At 38.4% G+C, this 20754-nt stretch overlaps 1 protein-coding gene across 1 annotated transcript in view; it reads left to right on the forward strand.

Annotated features, from left to right (window-relative positions):
• The window catches only part of LOC127415932 (ephrin type-A receptor 7-like), a 103585-nt gene that overhangs the window by 16001 nt on the left and 66830 nt on the right, over window positions 1-20754 (forward strand). Inside the window, exon 4 of the mRNA XM_051654949.1 lies at window positions 7763-7918. Coding sequence (XP_051510909.1) covers window positions 7763-7918 — 156 coding nt within the window. The remainder of the gene's footprint in view (window positions 1-7762; window positions 7919-20754) is intronic.

Consider the following 20754-nt stretch of genomic DNA (forward strand, 5'->3'; position numbering starts at 1 on the left):
ACAGCATGGAAACAGGCTTTATATGCAGTGCAAGTTTGAGGGGTTTGGGGTTCTCTCGTACTACTTTCATCAATAGATATCCATTTTTTTTTTACAGCCAGAAAGTACAGAAGAAATATAGAGTGCTGAAGAGGCCACTACATGTACACAAATGTGAGGAGAACATGTTTTTATTTATTTATTTTTATTCCTTTTTTACAGTGTGAGCCACAGAAAAGTTCATGGCAATTTACATTGGCAAAAAGCATTTGGAAATTCATCCAAAAAAAAAAAAAAAAAAAAACAGAGCACAAGACTGCTGAAAAACCAGCACTTGTTTTAGCAAAGGTTGTGATTATGACATTTCCTCATCCACCCTGCACGGAGGACTTTTATGATAGAGATTGCTTTATTCAATACTCTAATTGTAGACAAGTCAGCAGCCTATGTATTTATGGACATATCTGGGATGTTGGGTACCGTTTGATTATTTCTTGACAAAATAAAGAGGGATTTGCGGTTGCAAAAGCAGAAGGTAATGCTAAAACTGATGTTTGTATTATCTGTGAGGAAATGGTACATCACATAAACATTCAGAAATTATTATTCAACAACAGATGCAAGAAACATCTTGTCATGACAATCACTCCAGGCAACATCAAACTTATCAGTACTTTCGGTTTGTTTTGGATTTTTTATCTTATTTTACTGTCCTTAAAGGGATAATTCATCCAGAAATGAAAATTATCTCATTATTCACTCACCCTCATGGTATCCAAGTTGTGTATGACTCTCTTTCTTCACCAGAACACATTTGAAGAAAAATTGAAAATTTTCTTAGCTCAGTAGGTCCTCAAAAATGCAAGTGAATGGTGATTTCTCTTTTGGAGGTCCAAAAATCACAGACAGTCAGCATAAACATAATACAAACGACTCCAGCGGTTAAATTAATATCTTCTAAAGCAATATGATCGCTTTTGGTGCGAAAAAGATAACTACTTTTTAACTATAATCCAACACTTCAGGAGAGGGTGAAGTCCAAGTGGTCTCTCGTGTGACGTGTTCGTGTTGCCATGGATACCGAGGTAATCTCACATTCTCCACTCGGTTGAGACATCCAAGATAAGCACACAAACAAACCATTGTGAGTAAACAAAACAGATAATAACAGATTTAAACCAAAATCAACCAAGGTACAGTACAGCATTCCTCCTCCTCATTTGTAAACAGCGCTGCTCTTCCGGCAGTGACGCACGTGCGTCAGATCTCATGTTTCAAATGCCAATGCGATTATGTCACAAGCGCATACTGCTGCAGTCCGGAAGCATGATTTAGAGTTCTTATATATTTATCTTTTTCGCACCAAAAGCATTCGTGTCGCTTTAGAAGACTACATTTAACAGCTGGATTCGTATCGTCGTATGGATGAAGTTTATGCTGACTGTCTGTGATTTTTGGACCTTCAAAAAAGAATTCGCCATTCACTTGCATTTTAAGGACCTACTGAGCTGAGAAATTTTTCTTCAAATGTGTTTTGGTGAAGAAAGTAAGTCATACACACCTGTGATATCATGAGGATGAGTAAATAATGAGAGAATGTTTGGGTGAACTATTCCTTTATCTCTACAAATAAATGTTTATTGGAGCCCAAGTGGTTTTACAGACTTCCACAAAGTTCCACAATTAAGTTTGTGTGGTTTTAAAGAACCCAAAAACTGAAATGTTTTGGATGACCCATAATGTAACAAAGATAAATTTTAAATGAAAAAATAAAAATTCTGTCATCATTACTGTTTCAAACATGTTTAACTTCTTTCTTCTGTGGAACACAAGTGGAGATGTTAGGCAGAATGTTAGCCTTAGTCACCTTTTAGATTCATTGTATGGAAAATTGAGCATGAATAAATTATGAAAATTTTAATTCTTTCATTCTTGAAAACAAACTATATAGCCACCTCAACCTTGGACACCAAAATAATAAGAAGAAAATAAGCCATCAAACATTGTCAGATCTTGCAATGACACAACTAAAAAATGTCAGCTAGCTGGACGTAAACTAAAAGAGAAAGAAAACTCTGTATCTAAACAGTATCTAAACCCTTCAGAGTTTTCTGTTGTTGAGTGTCTAGATGCAGTAATGGTTTTTGTGTGATTGGCTTGCACAGAATACAGATTATGATGTTTAAAGAGCCAAGTCTTGCTATTCCCTGGCAGAGTCCTCCTACATTATCAATGGCATATAAGAAACGCTGACTTAGAGGCCTGTTTTTTTCTCTCTCGCTGAAACAGAGGGTTTGACCACCGAAAAATAAATTACTGACGCTAGCAGTTGCTGCCTGCTAAAGAGTCTGAGCAGAATGTCAGGCTGTTTTAATCTCTGTCTCTGTTGTTCTGTTTAACCTCAACCTGTGTTTCGGTGAATTAGGTGCTGACTAATTTCTTTGTGCAGTAAACGAGGTTGGTGTTGCCTGCTCTCTGTGCCCATGTCAACAAGCACATCCCATTAGCTTGACTTCATGCTAGTGGCAGCTCAAATAAAGCTTGCTCTCAACAAGCGCTTACGCAACCGTTTTAAACAGCCTAAGCTAGTGCTTTTTCTTTCCTCTTTGCAATTTAGCAGCGAAGCAGTTATGTTGGCAGGACATGCTTTGAATTGGGAACAGAAATGGGCAGTTAAGTGGAGGATATTGTCTCAGTGTCAGTTTCATAGATTGGTTAGCATGCTCTCAAGAGCTGCTGGCACACGGGGTCATGTAGCGCTAATTCAGTCATGATTACATGCTAGCAGACATTATGCAGCATGGCAGAATGAGGCATAATTGGGCAAGCCTCTTCTTTTTCCTCCCACAGAAATATAGCTGTCAGGAAGTGGAAAACAAAGTTATAATTTTTCTCCTCTGTTGCGGGTTAGCGCGTTAGCTTGACGCTAGCACATTTTTATTTTTTTGGCTTGTTCAGCACTAGTATTTGCACGTTTGTGTCGGGAGGGCAAGAATTTGTGCCCCCAAAATGGCTGTGTTTGTGCATGTCACTCATGGTAAAACCAGAGAGGTGGAGAAGAGACAGGTTCTCAAACAGGCCCCCCGTGTCAGCGCTACATTTGATTTGAGGCCTAATTTGCTGGTTGGTTGCTAGTGTAAACAACTGAGGGATGCTTGGGCTTCTCAGACACCATGATAAACAAATCCAGATCACACAGATGTAAAAATAAACCATCCCTTCTTCAGAGACTTAAAAAGCCAGTATGTCGGCAGTCGCGAGTCCTCCAGTTTTGGTGATTTGTGATAGTGCTAATCTTAGTGTTCACGAGAGAGCCGCTGAAAGCTTGTGGCCAGGTCTTGAGCTCTCAGGTTCAGGCGGGATCTTTTCCCGATACAGATAGGCTCAGAGCCCAACACTAAAACTAACAGACAGACCAGCTTACCAGGGAAATGTTTTCTGTTTTTCTTGTTGTTTCTTTTATCTTTTTCTTTTTTCTTTTCTTTTATCTTTAAAATACAGTTTGAACCTCCTGTTCAGCGACATCAAAGCATAAACATATGTAATGATTACCATGCTGTTTTATTATCAAAATTAACAAATGTTTTCCCTCTACATGTTGAATGTTCATTATTTATTTTTTTGTAACAGTATGTTTAAAGACTTAATTTACACCATAAAAAAAGTATAACAATTAAATAAATCCTTAAATGTATAACAATTAAATACATCCTAAATATACTATGATATATATATATATATATATATATGTATATGTGTGTGTGTGTGTGTGTGTGTGTGTGTGTTTGTGTCTATATCCTTTATCCTTTTTCGTTTTCTGAACCATGGCTGTTATACACTTTGCTAGCACCAGCTCTTTTGTGCGAAATTACAACAAGAACCAGACTTGCTGCCTTCAATTACAAGTCCTCACTGGTAGAAAAGGATCCTAGATAAAATCATATCCCTTTCCTCCTCTTCCCAGCCTCAGAAGGCTCTTGTTCTTTGCATCACATGGCTCTACCATGCCAGTATTCTGAGCTAAATAAACAGTGACAGGGCTTTCATGTAGCTGAAATGGGGATACCATATCCTTTAGCCACCCCCCATCTCAACAAGGTGGTGTTTAAAATGAGTAAACCGGCGACCTCCTGTGCGATCTCCATTTTAGTCTTGTCACGTAAAACTGCCGTATTTTTTCCTTTTGAAGGCCCTGCAACAATGCTGGAATGACTGAGATCGAAAAACTGGGACTGGAATTGAAAATCAGTGGTGTTGTGTCCCTGGTAATAATCATTAAAATGCATTGCAGTGAACAAAGTAATATTTATCCTGGGGATGCGGGCGTGGTTAGGGTTTAAGAAAAATCATGTGGGCCTGATTCCCTCTTTAGGCTGAAGGGGGTTTTAAGCAAACAGCTGCTAAGTGTGGATTAGTGTCTCTCAGAAGTGCAGACCAAAAGGCCAAACCTAAAATAGCTTATTTCTCTCATGCTTACAGACTTAGCATGAAACAGAAAAATAACTCTGCTTATCGTATCACCCAAAACTTGTTTTAAAGGAATAGTTCACCCACAAATGAAAATTCTGTCACAGTTTACTCACCCTAATGTTGTTCTAAACCCATATGACATTTTTCTTATGTAGATTGCAAAAGGTGATGTTTCAGTGAATCTGTGGGTTGTCTTTTCCATACAAGCTTAAAAATGATGCAAAAGTATTTTAAAAGTAGTCCATGCGACTCCTGCATCATATTCCAAAGATATGTGATAGGTTTTGGTGAGAAACAACATACAGTTTAAGTCATTTTGTAGTGAACATCTTGATGTCCGTTGCACATTCATGAGCACTATGAGAGAGGCTCATTCAAGTGTTCATGTGAGAATGTTTTGTTTTGAGGACTGTGAACGAGCTTCTCTCATAGAAATGAATAAATTATGACAGAATTTTCATTTTCAGGGTGCACTATTCCTTTAATACCATCTTTTCTGCAATTTCTTTGTTTTCTACAAGGTTAATTAAAACAAAAGTTACTACCAATTAGGGCTGTCATGATTATGAAATTTGGCTGATGAGTAATTGCCAAACTAGTAATTGCGATTATGACGATTAATTGTCTGTTTTAGGGCTGTGATAATTAATTGTCTCATTAAGGGCTTTCATGATTAATTGTCATATTAATTGTCATATTTTTTAAGGTGTGCTTTTTTTCTGCTTCATACACCTTAATAAGTAATTTTTACATATTTAAATTCAAATATGCACTGCCGGCCAAAAGTTTGGAATAATGTACAGATTTTTCTGTTTTGGAAGGAAATTGGTACTTTAATTCACCAAAGTGGCATTCAACTGATCACAAAGTATAGTCAGGACATTACTGATGTGAAAAACAGCACCATCACATTTTGAAAGTCATTTTGATCAAATCTAGACCGTCCCCATTTCCAGCAGCCATCACTCCAACACCTTCTCCTTGAGTAATCATGCTAAATTGCTAATTTGGTACTAAAAAAATCACTTGCCATTATATCAAGCACAGTTGAAAGCTATTTGGTTCATTAAATGAAGCTTAACATTGTCTTTGTGTTTGTTTTTTAGTTTCCACAGTATGCAATAGACTGGCATGTCTTAAGGTCAATATTAGTTAAAAAATGGCAAAAAAGAAACAGCTTCTCTAGAAACTCATCAGTCAATCATTGTTTTGAGGAATGAAGGCTATACAATGCTTGAAATTGCCAAAAAACTGAAGATTTCATACAAAGGTGGAATGGGGAAGGCCAGATGTTCAACTAAACAAGAAGATAAGTACATCAGAGTCTCTAGTGTGAGAAATAGATGCCTCACATGTCCTCAGCTGACAGCTTTATTGAATTCTACCCACTCAACACCAGTTTCATGTACATCAGTAAAGAGAAGACTCAGGGGTTCAGGCCTTATGGGAAGAATTGCAAAGAAAAAGCCACTTTTGAAACAGAAAACAAAAAAGTTAGAGTAGGCAAAGAAACACAGACATTGGACAACAGATAATTGGAAAAGAGTGTTATTGATCTTAACCCCATTGAGCTTTTGTGGGATCAGCTAGACTGTAAGGTGCGTGAGAAGTGCCCGACAAGACACATCTATGGCAAGTGCTACAGGAAGCATGGGGTGAAATGTCACCTGAGTATCTGGACAAACTGACAGCTAGAATGCCAAGGATCTGCAAAGCTGTCATTGCTGCACATGCAGGATTTTTTGATGAGAACTCTTTGAAGCAGTTTAAGAAGGTCTGATTTTTTTTTTTTTTCAAATTGTAATAGTAATTTTTCACGTTATTAATGTCCTGACTATACATTGTGATCAGTTGAATACCACTTTGGTGAATAAAAGTACCAATTTCTTTCCATAAGAGCAAAATCTGTACATTATTCAAAACCTTTGGCTGCCAGTGTATTAAAAAATAAATAAAATAGGAATAAACTATGCTTTCCTTTTAAGGCTTTAAAAATGTATTGAATGGCATGAAAAATAATGTTTTTAAATATCAAAATATTTCAAAATACTGTCTCCCATTTTGTTCAACTTTAGTTTTGGCCAATTTTACATTTACACTTGTTTTTTAACTCATATTTTATTTAATTTTATAATACAAAATAAAATTTAATTTTTTTTATATATATTTTATTATATTTATATTATATTATGCAATAGTAAAATATTTCTTTCCTAATTTCTTAACTTTCACATGTAATTTTAATACTCTTTGGTTAAACCCACGAGCCCTTATTTCTCATGAAACAAAACCTTTGGTATTTCGTTTCATCATTTTATCACTCCACAGAAATAGAGTAAGTGTGCGTCTCCTTCTCTGTGGCACTGCATGTCATTAACTTTTGCCTTTACACAATCATTTAAAGTGAAGCCGGAGCTCTTTGCGTTCACTGTCAAAGTTTATACTTGTTTGTTTATATTTTCGCGGGAGTTTGGCGTGAGCCTCTGACAGCATCGGAGCGCTTCACGTGCGGCTCAGTGACACTCGGACTCGGAGCTCAACTGAATGAAACACAAACGCGCCGTTCATGGCATTTATACAGTATATTTGCTTAAAATTCCCTTATTTGGGCATTAAAATCTGATTGGAATTTGAATGCCCAATGATCAGATGATTATTTAATAATTGTGACAGGCGTACTACCAATGAATTATGAGTTTGTTATTGTCTAATTATAATGCAGATAGTAATATACGATCATGGTGCTTTATTGGAAATTCAGCCCATATGGGCAGATGAAATAATGTGTGGGAGTGAATGACTCGTTGTCATTGGAACGTGTGAGGGTGATTCTTGTGCATAGCCTAGAGCGATCTGGCCCTAATTTCTACTTTGTCTCTGATCCCTGGCTGCCTGTGGGATGTCCTTTTTTCCCCTCATAAAAGGTGAAATACTGAAATAATCCATTTAAGTTTCCTATTTTCCACTGTAACCTTGCCTCTAGGACATCTCTGAGTGCTAGAGGTGGTGTGAAGGCAGGCGTGCTAGAGCTTTTGTGGAGATCAGGAAAATTAGACCTAAGCATACATATTTGAATCATGTCTCTGCTTGATGCAATATATGACTGCGTGCATATGTATGTTTGTGCGTGTTTGATCCAAACACCAGGTGTACAAAATGTGAACATTCCTTCAGTGCTATGTTCACCATTGTCCTCTATTTTATCAGGATTCCCGTGGTCATAGAAAACCAGAGAATTTTATAAAATCTAAAAAGTCAAGTTTTTTCTAGTTTTGTAGTTATTAATCTGCTCTTTGTTTCTCTCTCCATGCAGCATGTGGTCGTGGATTCTACAAGTCTTCATCTCAGGATCTTCAGTGTTCCCGTTGTCCTGCACACAGTTATAATGACAGAGAGGGCTCGTGGAGATGTGACTGTGAGGACGGCTACTACAGAGCCCTCTTGGACCCCCCTTCTGTCGCCTGCACAAGTGAGTGAGCTGTTTGTGCTTTAAAACCCTTCTCTTGCCTTCCCATTCCAACTGCTTCTTTCTGTTCCCCCTCCTTCCCTCCTCTTTATGTCGTTATGATTGCACACTGGCATGTCTCATTCCCTCTCACTAGAAGCTCATGATCAGCCAAGCAATTGTCTGTTTCCTGTCAAATGAGTTTATAATTACAGTCAGAAGTAACGGAAGCAAGTCCCAGCAGTTATTTCCTCTCCTCCTCTCTGTCCTTTTACTGTATGTTCTCCTCCCCTCCCCTCCCTTATAATTTCCTCCTCTCTATTCCTCTCCATTCATCTCCTGTCATCGGCCATCTCCCTTTGAATATCACAGTTATGCTTGAGCCATTGATGACTTATTTAGACAGGCCAGACAAGGGTGAAATGAGGCAGGGAGGGTGGGGTTGATATACCTGGAAATATGCTCAAGGACATGTTCAATCAAGCAGAATCCCAGAAATTGTACTTTTTCTTAAAGAGTGAGAAGAAAAGGAGAAGGAAAGAGCATTGCCTATGAAATACATTCAGGAAAAGTAAGGATAAAAATATAAAAAATCATATAGTGATTGTTTTGACGAATATTGTGATTTGAGGTGTGATGTTATAAAACGTTTAACACCTCATATAATCATACTTTCTTAAAAAAAAGGCATAACATCACATTTAAACAGCAACTGTAATGTTCAACAGGGTGTGCAAATTTACAAAAGAGCTTGTAACTACAAAGTAAGTGATATTTTGCCCAGGCTCTGCTGCCAATTTAAATTACTGCAAAATAATTATATACTGTATATATACTGTATACATACAGCACTGTGCATTGTCTTTGCACAATTATTCATATTATAATTAGATTCAGAGTTTATTTTACAATTGTAATGCATTTTGGCATAATTTATGTAGCATTGGCTAGTTAAACCCTTGAGTCCCTTTTGAGAGTTCTTGTGTTGTTGACAGTAGTTTTTTAATGTGCTCCTCATTCCAAATATGTGGGGACTTGTTGCAGCAAAAAATGTCTGGAATTAAGTGAACGTGGAAAAGTGAACTTGAATTGTTTTGTGTTCACACAGTAATACACAATATATGGAGCTGAGGTGAACTGAATTCAGAACACTTACCGAGAAGGTGTTCGGTGTCCTTTTGCGGTTTAACAATCAGCATAATGCCATATTAGCATAGCTATGTTGCAGTGATTAACAACATGGCATGAAAATGAATTTGAGAAATTAATAGATATGGAAAGGCATGGAAGAATCTGTGGCAGTTACATTAAACCATAGCTGTACTGTTGTTTGTGGAGCAGCCAAAATGAACTGCCTACCAATGAACAGGCTATCCTGTGATGACACATATGACATGAATTAATCTTTATACTACCTATACTTTCCATTTTGCCTCCACCCCTATTCCCTCCTTCTTCTCTATTCCATTACAGTAACTCCTCGAAACGAGCCTCCCCACTCTCTTCCAAAAGAGATGATCCCACCACAAGTGATTTAATATAATTGTTGCCCAATGCTCTCAATCAGAGAAAACACAGGCCTTGAATACACCTCTCCTTTGCTTTCTTTCTCCTTGCAAGTACACAACAGATCTGTTACTAATCTGACCACGGTCTGGCTGTGGTTAATCTTTTTGGGCATAAAAAAGTTGACAATAATGCTCCACAATTGAATCTTTTGTTGATAAAGGGCAGAATACACACAGTAGAGAGGATTTAAGAATCATCTTGTTTCACTCCCTGGCTTCCAGGGGGCAAGTAATTGTGAAGTCATGTTATAGAGTTATAGAATGTAGAAACAATAGGCCTTATTACTAAGGTGATTCAGAAACACAAAGTGTTGTGGAGATGATGTACAACAGAGGTGATGCAGAAGTACTGCCTCCAGAAATACATCTAGATTTGTTGTGTGTGTATGTGTGTGTGTGCATGAATTGAAGTTAAAGAGGAAACACCGATACACAATGAAGTACATGGGATAACTCACCCAGAAATGAAAATTGTGTCCTCATTTACTCCCCCTCATGTCCCAAACCTTTTAGTTCTTCCTCAGAACACAACAAGATATGTTAAGCAGAATGACAGCCTCAGTCACCAAATCATTTCCATTGCATATTTATTCCATACAATGAAAGTGAATGGTGACTTTCATTCTGCCTTATGTCTTCTTTTGTCCGCTAAATGATGACAGCATTTCCATTTTTGGGTGAACTATCCCTTAAAGGGGAGATTCTAAATCATAATGACCACATTTACATACACTTAAGAAAACGGTTTATTTCAGGGTTTTTGCCCTGTGTTCTGAAACGTCATGTAAACTAGAATGCAAGTTTCCTTACACCGTTTAAAGGATTAAGAAAAAGAGGTTTAACACACCTAGGTTCCTCCTGGAGAACGCGTGTAAACCATGTAAACGCATAAGTAGTGTTCTAACCGGTCAAGGAGTGTGCATATTCGTGAACAAACTGGATAACAAACGTCATAAGATGGAGCCAAACAACATGTCAACACTGTGGAAAGAATTCAACATTTCTGGGAGTACATATGTGCTTGTACATTGGGGGAATCCTGGAGTTTTACATATGAGGGAAACCCCACTATTGCAGCACAATCTGCAGCAGGCCAAGATAGAAAGTGAAGGAAACAAACACAGGAACAATTCTGGAATATCTGGAAGTAAAGCAAAAAACAAAAAACAAAAAAACAAAAACAAACAGAGAATAAAATAGCGAAGTCCTCCTCGGATTTCATGTTTGTTATTTACACAAGCGTCGCTGGAAAATTACGGTGCTGTGGAGAAAGCTGCTTACTGATCAAGCCGCATGTGTACGGGAGTGAAAAGAAAGCCACTAATCGAGCTCATGTTAAGCAGCTTTTTAGCAATAAACGGCTTTCTGGTGTCCATGTAAACATAGTCAGTGAGTCACAGAGGTAAAACAGTGTTAGAAGTTCAGGATAACTACGATGTGAAAGGAGTAAAAATGTCAATCAAAACAAAGAGATTAAGTGCTTTGAGGGGGTAAAAAAAAAAAAAAACCTCCTAACAAACATAAATTGCATCGCTTTTGAAGTTGTGCCACAGAGAAAGTGCTTTGGAAATACTGTCCTCTCCAGACTTGTCTTAATTATCTCAGGATTAAGTTATTGTGGCCATCTGAAGTGTCTGGGATGAAGATTTCTTTTTGGGATTTACAGCCGCATGGAACTGAATGGTAATTGGGGGTGAATTTACATTCAGTTAATAAACACCTTGATGGACAGCTTTTTAAATGAGCGAAGTGTAAACCTACAGAATCTTAAGATCTGTCAATATGCACTCCTCAGAACATGGATTAAGAACGGCCTTAATGAAATTCACATTTCAAGAGTGAAAGGAATTAATATTCACTTGTAGTGTTCTGAAGAGAGCTCTGTCAGTGTTGGAAACAAACAAACAAAAACAAAAAAAACAGTGCGGTTGTTCCGAGACACTCAGTTATGTGAGTATTTCAGTACAGCACAAAATAATCCCAATGGCATGACATTAATTCACCCGATTTACCACAACCTGTGAGCCGTTAAGATAAATGGGTGATACTTAGGCGACCCTGCTGTGCATGAGGGAAGCTTTCGGGAAGTTATTTTTTTCTCCTGAAATAGAACGTAAGAATGGAGTACTTGACAGGTTTCAGAGTTGACATCAATTACACCAGCTGTGCATGGTGTCGGTGCTAGCGAGGGTCTGGAATGGGGCAGGGGGAGGGTGGGGCTTTGTGACAGAGAGAAAAAGAGGAAGATGGAGAGAGAAAGAGAGAGAGAGAGAAAGAGAGAGGGGGGAAAGAAAAAGAAGGTAAGCAAAATGTAAAAAGAGAAAGTGAGAGCAAATAGCCCACATACTACCTCCAACTCATCCAACCACCTGGAATCATCACCTCCATTTGTTGACGTGCCCCTGAGTGTGAGACTTCCTGTCTTCCCATTGTTACTATGGGATGGGAGTATAGTAGTGAAACCAGCCTCTCTCGTCCACTGCTCTATGGCACTGTCCCTCATTCTGTCCTTGGCTCTTGCTACAAGTGTGGCCAAAGTTCAGGCACCATGTTTGTAGATTAGGGATTAGTGGCTGGACAGTTTGAACATGGTTCACAAGCGGCGGCCCTTCTGAATCTGCCTCATTAGTGGGTTGAGTCCTAATAAGTGGAGGAGCGCTAAGACAGCCAAGAGCTGCTCAAAGTGCAGATGAGAACTGGATTCCTGAGTTAAGCTCCAGTACAGCTTGGCCTGAGAATTTAAGCCTTGTTTATACTTTCACCTGGCACTGCACCGCTGACTGCGCACACACCTCCCCAAACGGACGAGGCATTTATACTTGACGCGCTCGCCATTGTACTATTCTTTGAATCTAAAGGGGGTGACTCGGAGTAATCGTCCTCTAAACCAACAGGAAGTAGCTGTGAGAAGTAATTCAAGCAATTACTTTAGACATTAGCACAAAGTTGGTGCTTACTGCAAATGTAATTGCTCACATTTACAAAATCAGGCGATTATGTTCTCCCAGCAATGCAAATGTCTCTTTATGTATAGAGAAAAAATAATGTTTTTACAGAATGATCGCTCTGTATGGCCGCCCATCAATATAAATGTCTCTTTATGTGTAGAGACAACAGAACGGGGTTAATTACTGTCTATCGCCATCAGTGTAGTGTAGTGACTTTGTATATTTGTGAAGACACTGATGAATGAAAACATTGTACACCACCCCCCCAAAAAAATCTTCAGCTTTTGGATTTATTCCTCTTCCAACAGTATGTACAAAACAAATCTAAGCCAATATTTTTTTAAATCCTATGTAAATGAGTTCTTATTTTAACTAATACATTTTCCATAAAATAATAATAATAATTTAAATTAATTAAAAACATTTAAAAAGTACTTAAAAAGTGTAGAATAAAGAGTCTATGCTTTGTCGTCCCTCAAAGCCTCAGAAAGCACCTGATGGAGTTTGAACTTCACATCAGACTTCTTCTTTGAGTCCAGCATGTCAGCCATAACTACAGCAAATCTGTAGTCTTAATAAAAAATAAAAAAAGGGAGACCACGTGTAACAACACCTGCACAGGATCGGTACATCCGAATATCACACCTGCAGTACAGGTACAGGATGGCAACAACAACTGCCGGAGTTACACCAGAAACGCACAATCCCTCCATCAGTGCTCAGACTGTCCTCAATAGGCTGAAAGAGGCTGGACTGAGGGCTTGTAGGCCTGTTGTAAGGCAGGTCCTTACCAGATATCACTGGCAACAACGTCGCCTATGGGCACAAACCCACCTTCGCTGGACCAGACGGGACTGGCAAAAAGTGCTCTTCACTGATGAGTCGTGGTTTTGTCTCAACAGGGGTGATGGTCGGACTCGCGTTTATCGTCGAAGGAATGAGCATTACACCGAGGCCTGTACTCTGGAGCGGGATCGATTTGGAGGTGGAGGGTCCGTCGTGGTCTGGGGCAGTGTGTCACAGCATCATCGGACTGAGCTTGTTGTCATTGCAGGCAATCTCAACGCTGTGCGTTACAAGGAAGACATCCTCCCTCATGTGGTACCCTTCCTGCAGGCTCATCCTGACATGACTATCAGCATGACAATGCCACCAGCCATACTGCTCATTCTGTGCATCATTTCCTGCAAGACAGGAATGCCAATGTTCTGCCATGGCCAGCGAAGGGTTTCGTTCCAGGAATTCTGTGCCATCTGGCTGTCTCTATGGTCCTGCATGGATGGATCATAGAGATGCCTGTACAGACATACCTGTTCGGGCAGAGTCGCCTCGAAGTCGTACATTTTCGGATGTGGAGTCGTGCGCACAGTTAAAAAAATGCCATGTGCACTGCCACAAGAAATAAGGTCTAGCGCACTCAACGCGCACGACCGCCCACTCCGCGATGACATCATTTTTTGCCGTGCACTGTTGCGGATGCTTTGAGTATAAACCAGGCTTTAGGCTTTACACACACCCACTCACACACATACAGCAAGATCAGCAGGTTGACCCAGTTAACATTCTCTCACTGGAAAACTGCAAGGGTAGTGGTGCTGTAAGAATCGTGATCACATTTCCCTGATTTCAAAGATCGTTGTATTATCTTGCATTGCATAGAAAAATAGGTTATGTTTCACTATACAATCTATAGAGTGATGGCCTTAAAGAAATGTGCTGTTCTTCTCACCACAATTGTACAGAGCGTTTATTTGAGTTGCTGTAGATTATGTCTGTTTGAACCAGTCTGGCCATTCTCTGTTGACCTCTCTCATCAACAAGGCATTTCCTTCCACAGAACTGCTGCTCACTGGATGTTTTTTGTTTTTGGCACCATTTGGAGTAAATTCTAGAGACTGTTGTGTGTGAAAATCCCAGGAGATCAGCAGTTACAGAAATATTTAAACCAGCCCTTTTGGCACCATCAATCATGCCACGGTCAAAATCACTGAAATGATTTATGTTGGTTGATGTGAACATTAACTGATGCTCCTGACCCGTATCCACATGATTTTATGCACTGCACTGCTGCCACACGATTGGCTGATTAGATAATCGCATGGATGATTGTTGGTGCCAGATGGGCTGGTTTGAGTATTTTTGTAACTGCTGATCTCCTGGGATTTTCACGCACAACAGTCTCTAGAATTTACTCAGAATGGTGCCAAAAAACAAACAAAACAAAAATAAAAACATCCAGTGAGCTGCAGTTCTGCAGATGGAAATGCCTTGTTAACGAAAGAGGTCAACAGCGAATGGCCAGACTGGTTCGAACCTACAAAGTCTACGGTAACTCAGATAACTGCTCTGTACAATTGTGGTGAGAAGAATAGCGTCTCAGAATGCTATTCTGAGATGCTGGTTGGCGCTGTTTTAGTGGCAGGAGGGGGACCTACACAGTATTAGGCAGGTGGTTTTAATGTTGTGGCTGATCGGTGTAGTAAACCTACAGAGTATTTGTTGTTAACCAGCAGATGATGACGTCTACAACAGCATACAAAAATAAAAACTCTGAACTGCACAAATCTCCACATGCCAGATGTTTACTGGACAGGAAAGTCTAACTTTAGGCACGAGTGTAATTTGCTCACCGTGCGTCAAAAACCTGTGTGCTGTTTTAACACAGCAATCCTAATTTATCAATCCATAAGCAGTTAATTTTTTTTTCTCTCAAAATTTTGGATTACATTTAGAACATAGTCAAATCGCATGTATGCAAAAATCACAGACTTCTGTTGGCCTTAGGAAAGATGGATGGATGGATGGATAGATAGATAGATAAATGTGTGAGAACGTTTTATGCGTCTTCAAGAGCATTTTACTATATTAAATGTAGCTATTCATGGAATTGCAATAACATAGTAAATTGTTATTAGATTTGATGTTTTTATTTAGATTTTATGCTTTTATTTAATGTTTTGCAATAATTTAATCAATAGACCCTCGACAGAGTGAGCATTAAAGAGTGATTCATTTCATTGCTACCTCAGTCTGAATAGATATGCTCAATGACAGCTTGACTTGAGTCCCTCTCTGTCTCAACTGTGAATTTTAAAATAAACAAACCCTTGATCTTTGCCACTCAAGAAAAGAGTAGAATGAGATGGGGCTGCCAAATGGAGCCATTAGTGTTTTTATTATTATCCTTAAAGGTAGCCATGGAAATAGAATGCTAAAACCCCAGGAGGATACGTGTGTGTATGTGTCTGTGAGAGAGAGAGAGAGAGAGAGAGGCTCTCCCAGAGGGGAATGGAGTAGGAGGGACATCATTAGCATCTGTAGGCGAAGTTGTGCTTCTAGCTTCAGAGATATATACGGAGAGGAGAGAGATGGACCACATCTCTTCACCTGCCACAGGTGGCCCTTTCATCTCCAATGTTCACTCGTTCCCCTCCTACTCTGATGAATATGGATGGATGTGTGTGCCATTAACCTTAATGAGGAGCACACTTTAAGTGTCACATTAACCATTCGCAAAATTATAATGCCTACTCTTTCCCCTCATTGCATATTCATTGAGTGTTTTGTTCGTAAATGTCTCCAGTTTAGCAGAATGGCTGCACTGTTCACACACGGCTCAGGAGAGAAAACGCTTTACCTTCCGTATCCACTGGCGTTGAAGAAATCTGACCAAATACCACTCTGAGATCTGCGACTTTGGGGGTACAGCAGTGTACAGCAGTGTAGTCTTTAGTATGGACAATGATTGCTTTTAATGCACGATCAATAAAATCATCACATAGGCTATATATGTGCGATTATAGTTGGGAAAATCACTGCCTTTACCTCAAAGCAATTGGCTGCCATACAGTATATTTTGCCTCTTAAAATGCCCCGAAAATGTCCACTCAGCTCCACTGATTCCACACCAATGGACACTTGTGGTTAGTTATTTCATTTTGAGGGACAAAAATCAAACCTCTCCAAACCAGCAAACCCGTGATGCAAGACCACCCCAAAGACGAGTTGTAATAAAAGGGATATTGCACAGGCATTGGTGCTGTTATAAAAACATTAGGGATGATAAAAGTAAGGGCTTGGTGGTTGGATAAAAGTAGCAAAGTATAAATCACTGCTTTATGAGACGCGCCAGATTCTTTGGCACTGGCGGGGATTAGGGGATGATGGGTTGTTTTCCACTTTGGTCATCCATCTGTGAGCTGGTTATTGTAGGCTGAGTGGAATTCTGTGCTGTTGCTATTGTCAGGGGCGATAACACGTTCATGATCTGACTCTTAAATTCTGGAAGTGGCTCAGACACCTGGCAGGGTTATTCTAGTTTAGAATTTTTAATTTTGTTTTATTTATATTTTATTTTCAAAATGCCATTCCAATTAGTTCAATTTTCGTTAGTTTTCACTGTTCGTTTTAGTTTTTTCCAGTATTTTCTAGCTTCAGTTTAGTATGTTGAACAGCATTCTTAGGTTCAGCATTCAGCATTCTTATCTAGCAGCATATTTGTGTTTTATAAACATTGGTTGAAAAGGTTTCAAATTTTATAATATAGTGTGTTTAAAAACATGAAAAATATAATTACTTCGAGGTTGTATATTTTAGTTAAATTTCTTAGTATTTTAGTTAGTTTTAGTTAATAGGGGTGGAAAAATGCATCAGTGCATCTCAGTGCATCGATCTATCAAAGACATTTTTATGTATCGATTATGAAATGTTTATCATTATTTTTTAATACCAAATGTGTAAGTCTCATATTAATCGAACCTTCACACAGCAGACACGTAGCGGAGCATGTGAGATTAAAGGGAAAGAAAGCGCACTTTGAAATTTTTATGCAGCCGAGTTCACCCCGTGAACCTACATAGGATAAAACGGATAGATGGAAGGATGGAAAGATAGATAGACAGATAGGTAGATAGATAGATGGATTCATACTGCTGAGTTCGGCTTTCTGTGTCATTATTCAAAACTGTTTGCATCCATTTGACCAACGCAATTTGTTGTTGCCTTCTACCCCGATTATGATATATTATGTTAATATTGCTTTTTATCTTACATAAAATGTGTAATTTCTCCATAAAACAGTTTAACCACAAATAGAACTTGGCTTAAATAAATGTGACTGGTGGGCAGACATTGGCTGTGAACGAAAACACTCACTCGTTAATTAATTCTCTTTATAGTGAATACTACAAATAGGGAGCGATTGCAGCCTGTTCTGAAGTCAAAGAAATGGAATCACTGTACTCTACCAGTTCAGGGTGTGTGATCCACACTCCTTTTTCTCAATTTCTTATATTTTATTCATATCTCACAGTACAGGAGAATTCAGATGTTTCGGCCTCACGGCCTTCTTCAGTATGTAATTTTATTATACAACTGCACAGAGTTTTTTTTTTAATTAAGTCCAATGGTTTCCCTGGTGTGGGCATCAACTTCTAATTACAGGTAATTGGAACACTCAACAAACATGATTCTCTCCTTAATTACTTAACAAGCTCGTTAATTAGAGCGGACATCTTAGTGCATGTGTGAAGTGATCCAATATGTTAAGCAACTTGTAGGGCTGCCCCCAACCAAAGATTTTCCTAGTCGACTAGTAGTCGTTAGTTTAAACCAAGCTAGTTGTCACACGTTTATGATATTAATTTAATTACTTAAATATATATTTTTTGGGGGGCATCAGAAAATAGAGTTCCAGGAATGAGAAAGAATGTTATAAGTAACATTGCTAACACTGTTCTACATTACAGAGAAATACTAAACCATAATAATGAGCCTTTAAAATATAAATTTTACAAGCGCACACACGAAGCGAGCCGCAGCAACACCGACAAAAGCGGTAATGATTCTGAATGTGTCGGAAAAACCAGCAAGGAGACTGTCTGAACATTTTGTTAATTTATAGAGAGAAATGCACATTAAGTTAAACATGCAGTAAGCAAGGTACTTATTTAGCTTCCCCACTCCCCACGAACACTTGGATAAGCCTAATAGCGCATATTTACCTAGGATATCTAACGTTAGAGTGAGCGGCCATGCTAGGTGGCTAACGTTAGGCTACTTACATGTTTCAAATAATAAGCCATGTTTGAGGTTGATGAATGATAGGCGAATGTCAGCCCTCAGAGTTTGCATGTCACCTTCTTGAGGTCATCCTTTGCCCTCTCAAAATTATCCCACACTTTGGATTTCCTGCCTAACATAATTAATTACCGCATGGACCAGCCATGTAAACGATCATATCTGACCGTCAGTGACTGCGTGACTTCGCCACTTCCTGTGGAGTTTGTTTTTCTGCGACCAACCGACCAATCAAAACTTGGTCGACCAAGACTCTTCTCATCGACTAACGTTTGGTCGACTATTAGGGGGCAGCCCTAGCAACTAGTGCCTTTCATAGGTCCATATCATCACCTAGAATCACATAAAGAGTTTACAAGATAGGACTGAGTTAATACAATCATATAAGATGCATATAATTCACCCTTGGTTCTTTTTTATAGAGATTACAGTTCTTGCATGGATAGCAACCTTTCATGAATGCATGTTTCTTTTCTGTAACTGCATCAGATTTGACCAGTTTATTTGCTAAATTACGGGATCATTTGTGAATGAATAAGGGAGAATGTTTAAAAATGTCCTGTAACGAAGGGTCTGTGGAAAGAATATACCAATATTTTTGAATAATATTTTTAATTTCCTGACAAGATTTATTGTCAGTACATAATTAACAGAAAATTATTTACTCTTTCTTTTATAATTCTGATTTAGTAATTGTTGCCTATCCAACCCTTTTACCTTATTATTCACCGATTGAAGCCAATTGTATGGATATCCCCTTGATTTAAACTGATTAAACACTATGTGGGACTGTTCTTCAAACTTCTCCTCTGAATCACAGATCCGACATAGCCGGTGGAATTGGCTAAGCGGTAAAACTTTTTTTAACAAGAGAGGGTGATAACTGTCAACTGACAGTATTGTGTTTCTGTCCGTAGACTTCCAAAAAAACGTGGTATTTAATGTGTTATTCTGCTTTAAAACTAACATCAAGGAAATGAATTGTATTTTGATCCCTTTCCATAGAAAACGAAATAGATTCCAGTCTTGAATTTAAGAAATCTACAAATTCAAATAGTGTCTTCTCTGTCCCTGTCCAAATTAGGAAGAAATCATCAATGTACCTCATCCATAATTTTATATTTTCTATGAAAGGATTATTGTTGTGAACATACAGTTCAACTCAAATTTTCCCATAAAAAGATGGGCATAATTCGAAGCTAACAGTGTTCCCATGGCGGTTCCATGTATTTGTAAATAAAAATCATTTTCAAATAGAAAATATTTAATTGTCAAAACAAACTTGGTTAGTTCTGTAATGAACTCTACTGATCTATCTGAGTTTTCAGATGTTATAAAGAATTAAATTTATTCCAAACCTTCTTTATGGGGAATGGATGTATATAATGAGGAGATATCTGTTGTTACCAGCCAATCTTTTGCTTCTAACTGTACAGATTGTATTTTAGTCAAAGATTCAGTAGTGTCTTTTATAAATGATGGAATACATTTTACATAAGGTTGCAATTGATAATCAACAAATTGAGAAACCTTTTCTGTTAAAGAACCAATACTTGAAACTATTGAGCGGTATGGAGGATCAGTATTGCATTTGTGGATTTTTGGAAGAGCATACAACACTGGTATCACTGGGTGATCATTTATCAAGAACTTAAATTCCTTCTCGGTTATCCATTTATTTTTGACAGCTTTATTCAATAATGCATCAAGTTCTGATTTATAATTCGATGTTGGATTGAACAGTAATTTAGTGTAACATCTTTCATCCTTTAACATACCTTTAACCTTCCTTACATATTTGTATTTATTTTGTATCACTGTACCCCCTCATTTGTCTGCTTTTTGAATAACAATAGATTCATCTTGAGCTAGCTCTTGTAATGCATGTCTTTGATTTGTGTTTCCACTTTTTAATAATCCCCCCATGTAATTTTCCACCAATCTGCAGAAGGTATTAACCGAGGGATTAGTTATTTGAGGAGTGAACATGCTTTTACACAAATTCAACACGAATTTACCTGATGTATCTTCTGCCCCCATGACCCTCTTCTAGTTGGTTTCCTTTCTTTGTTTATGTACAGTCTGATTTTTGAGTCGGTTCCAAAAAAGGTTTCCTTGAGGTGGAAGCAATGCTGGAGGTAGTTGTTGCAGAAGACATGGATGAATTGGATTAATTCGATTCCGAGTATTGGCGATGTTCGGCCCATCTTGTGTTGTGATATTTTCTATAGGGTGTACTGAACATCCATTTGTAGACTTTACTTTC

The sequence above is a fragment of the Myxocyprinus asiaticus genome, chromosome 25 (assembly GCF_019703515.2).
Source record: "Myxocyprinus asiaticus isolate MX2 ecotype Aquarium Trade chromosome 25, UBuf_Myxa_2, whole genome shotgun sequence".
NCBI classification, from domain to species: Eukaryota; Metazoa; Chordata; class Actinopteri; order Cypriniformes; family Catostomidae; genus Myxocyprinus; species Myxocyprinus asiaticus.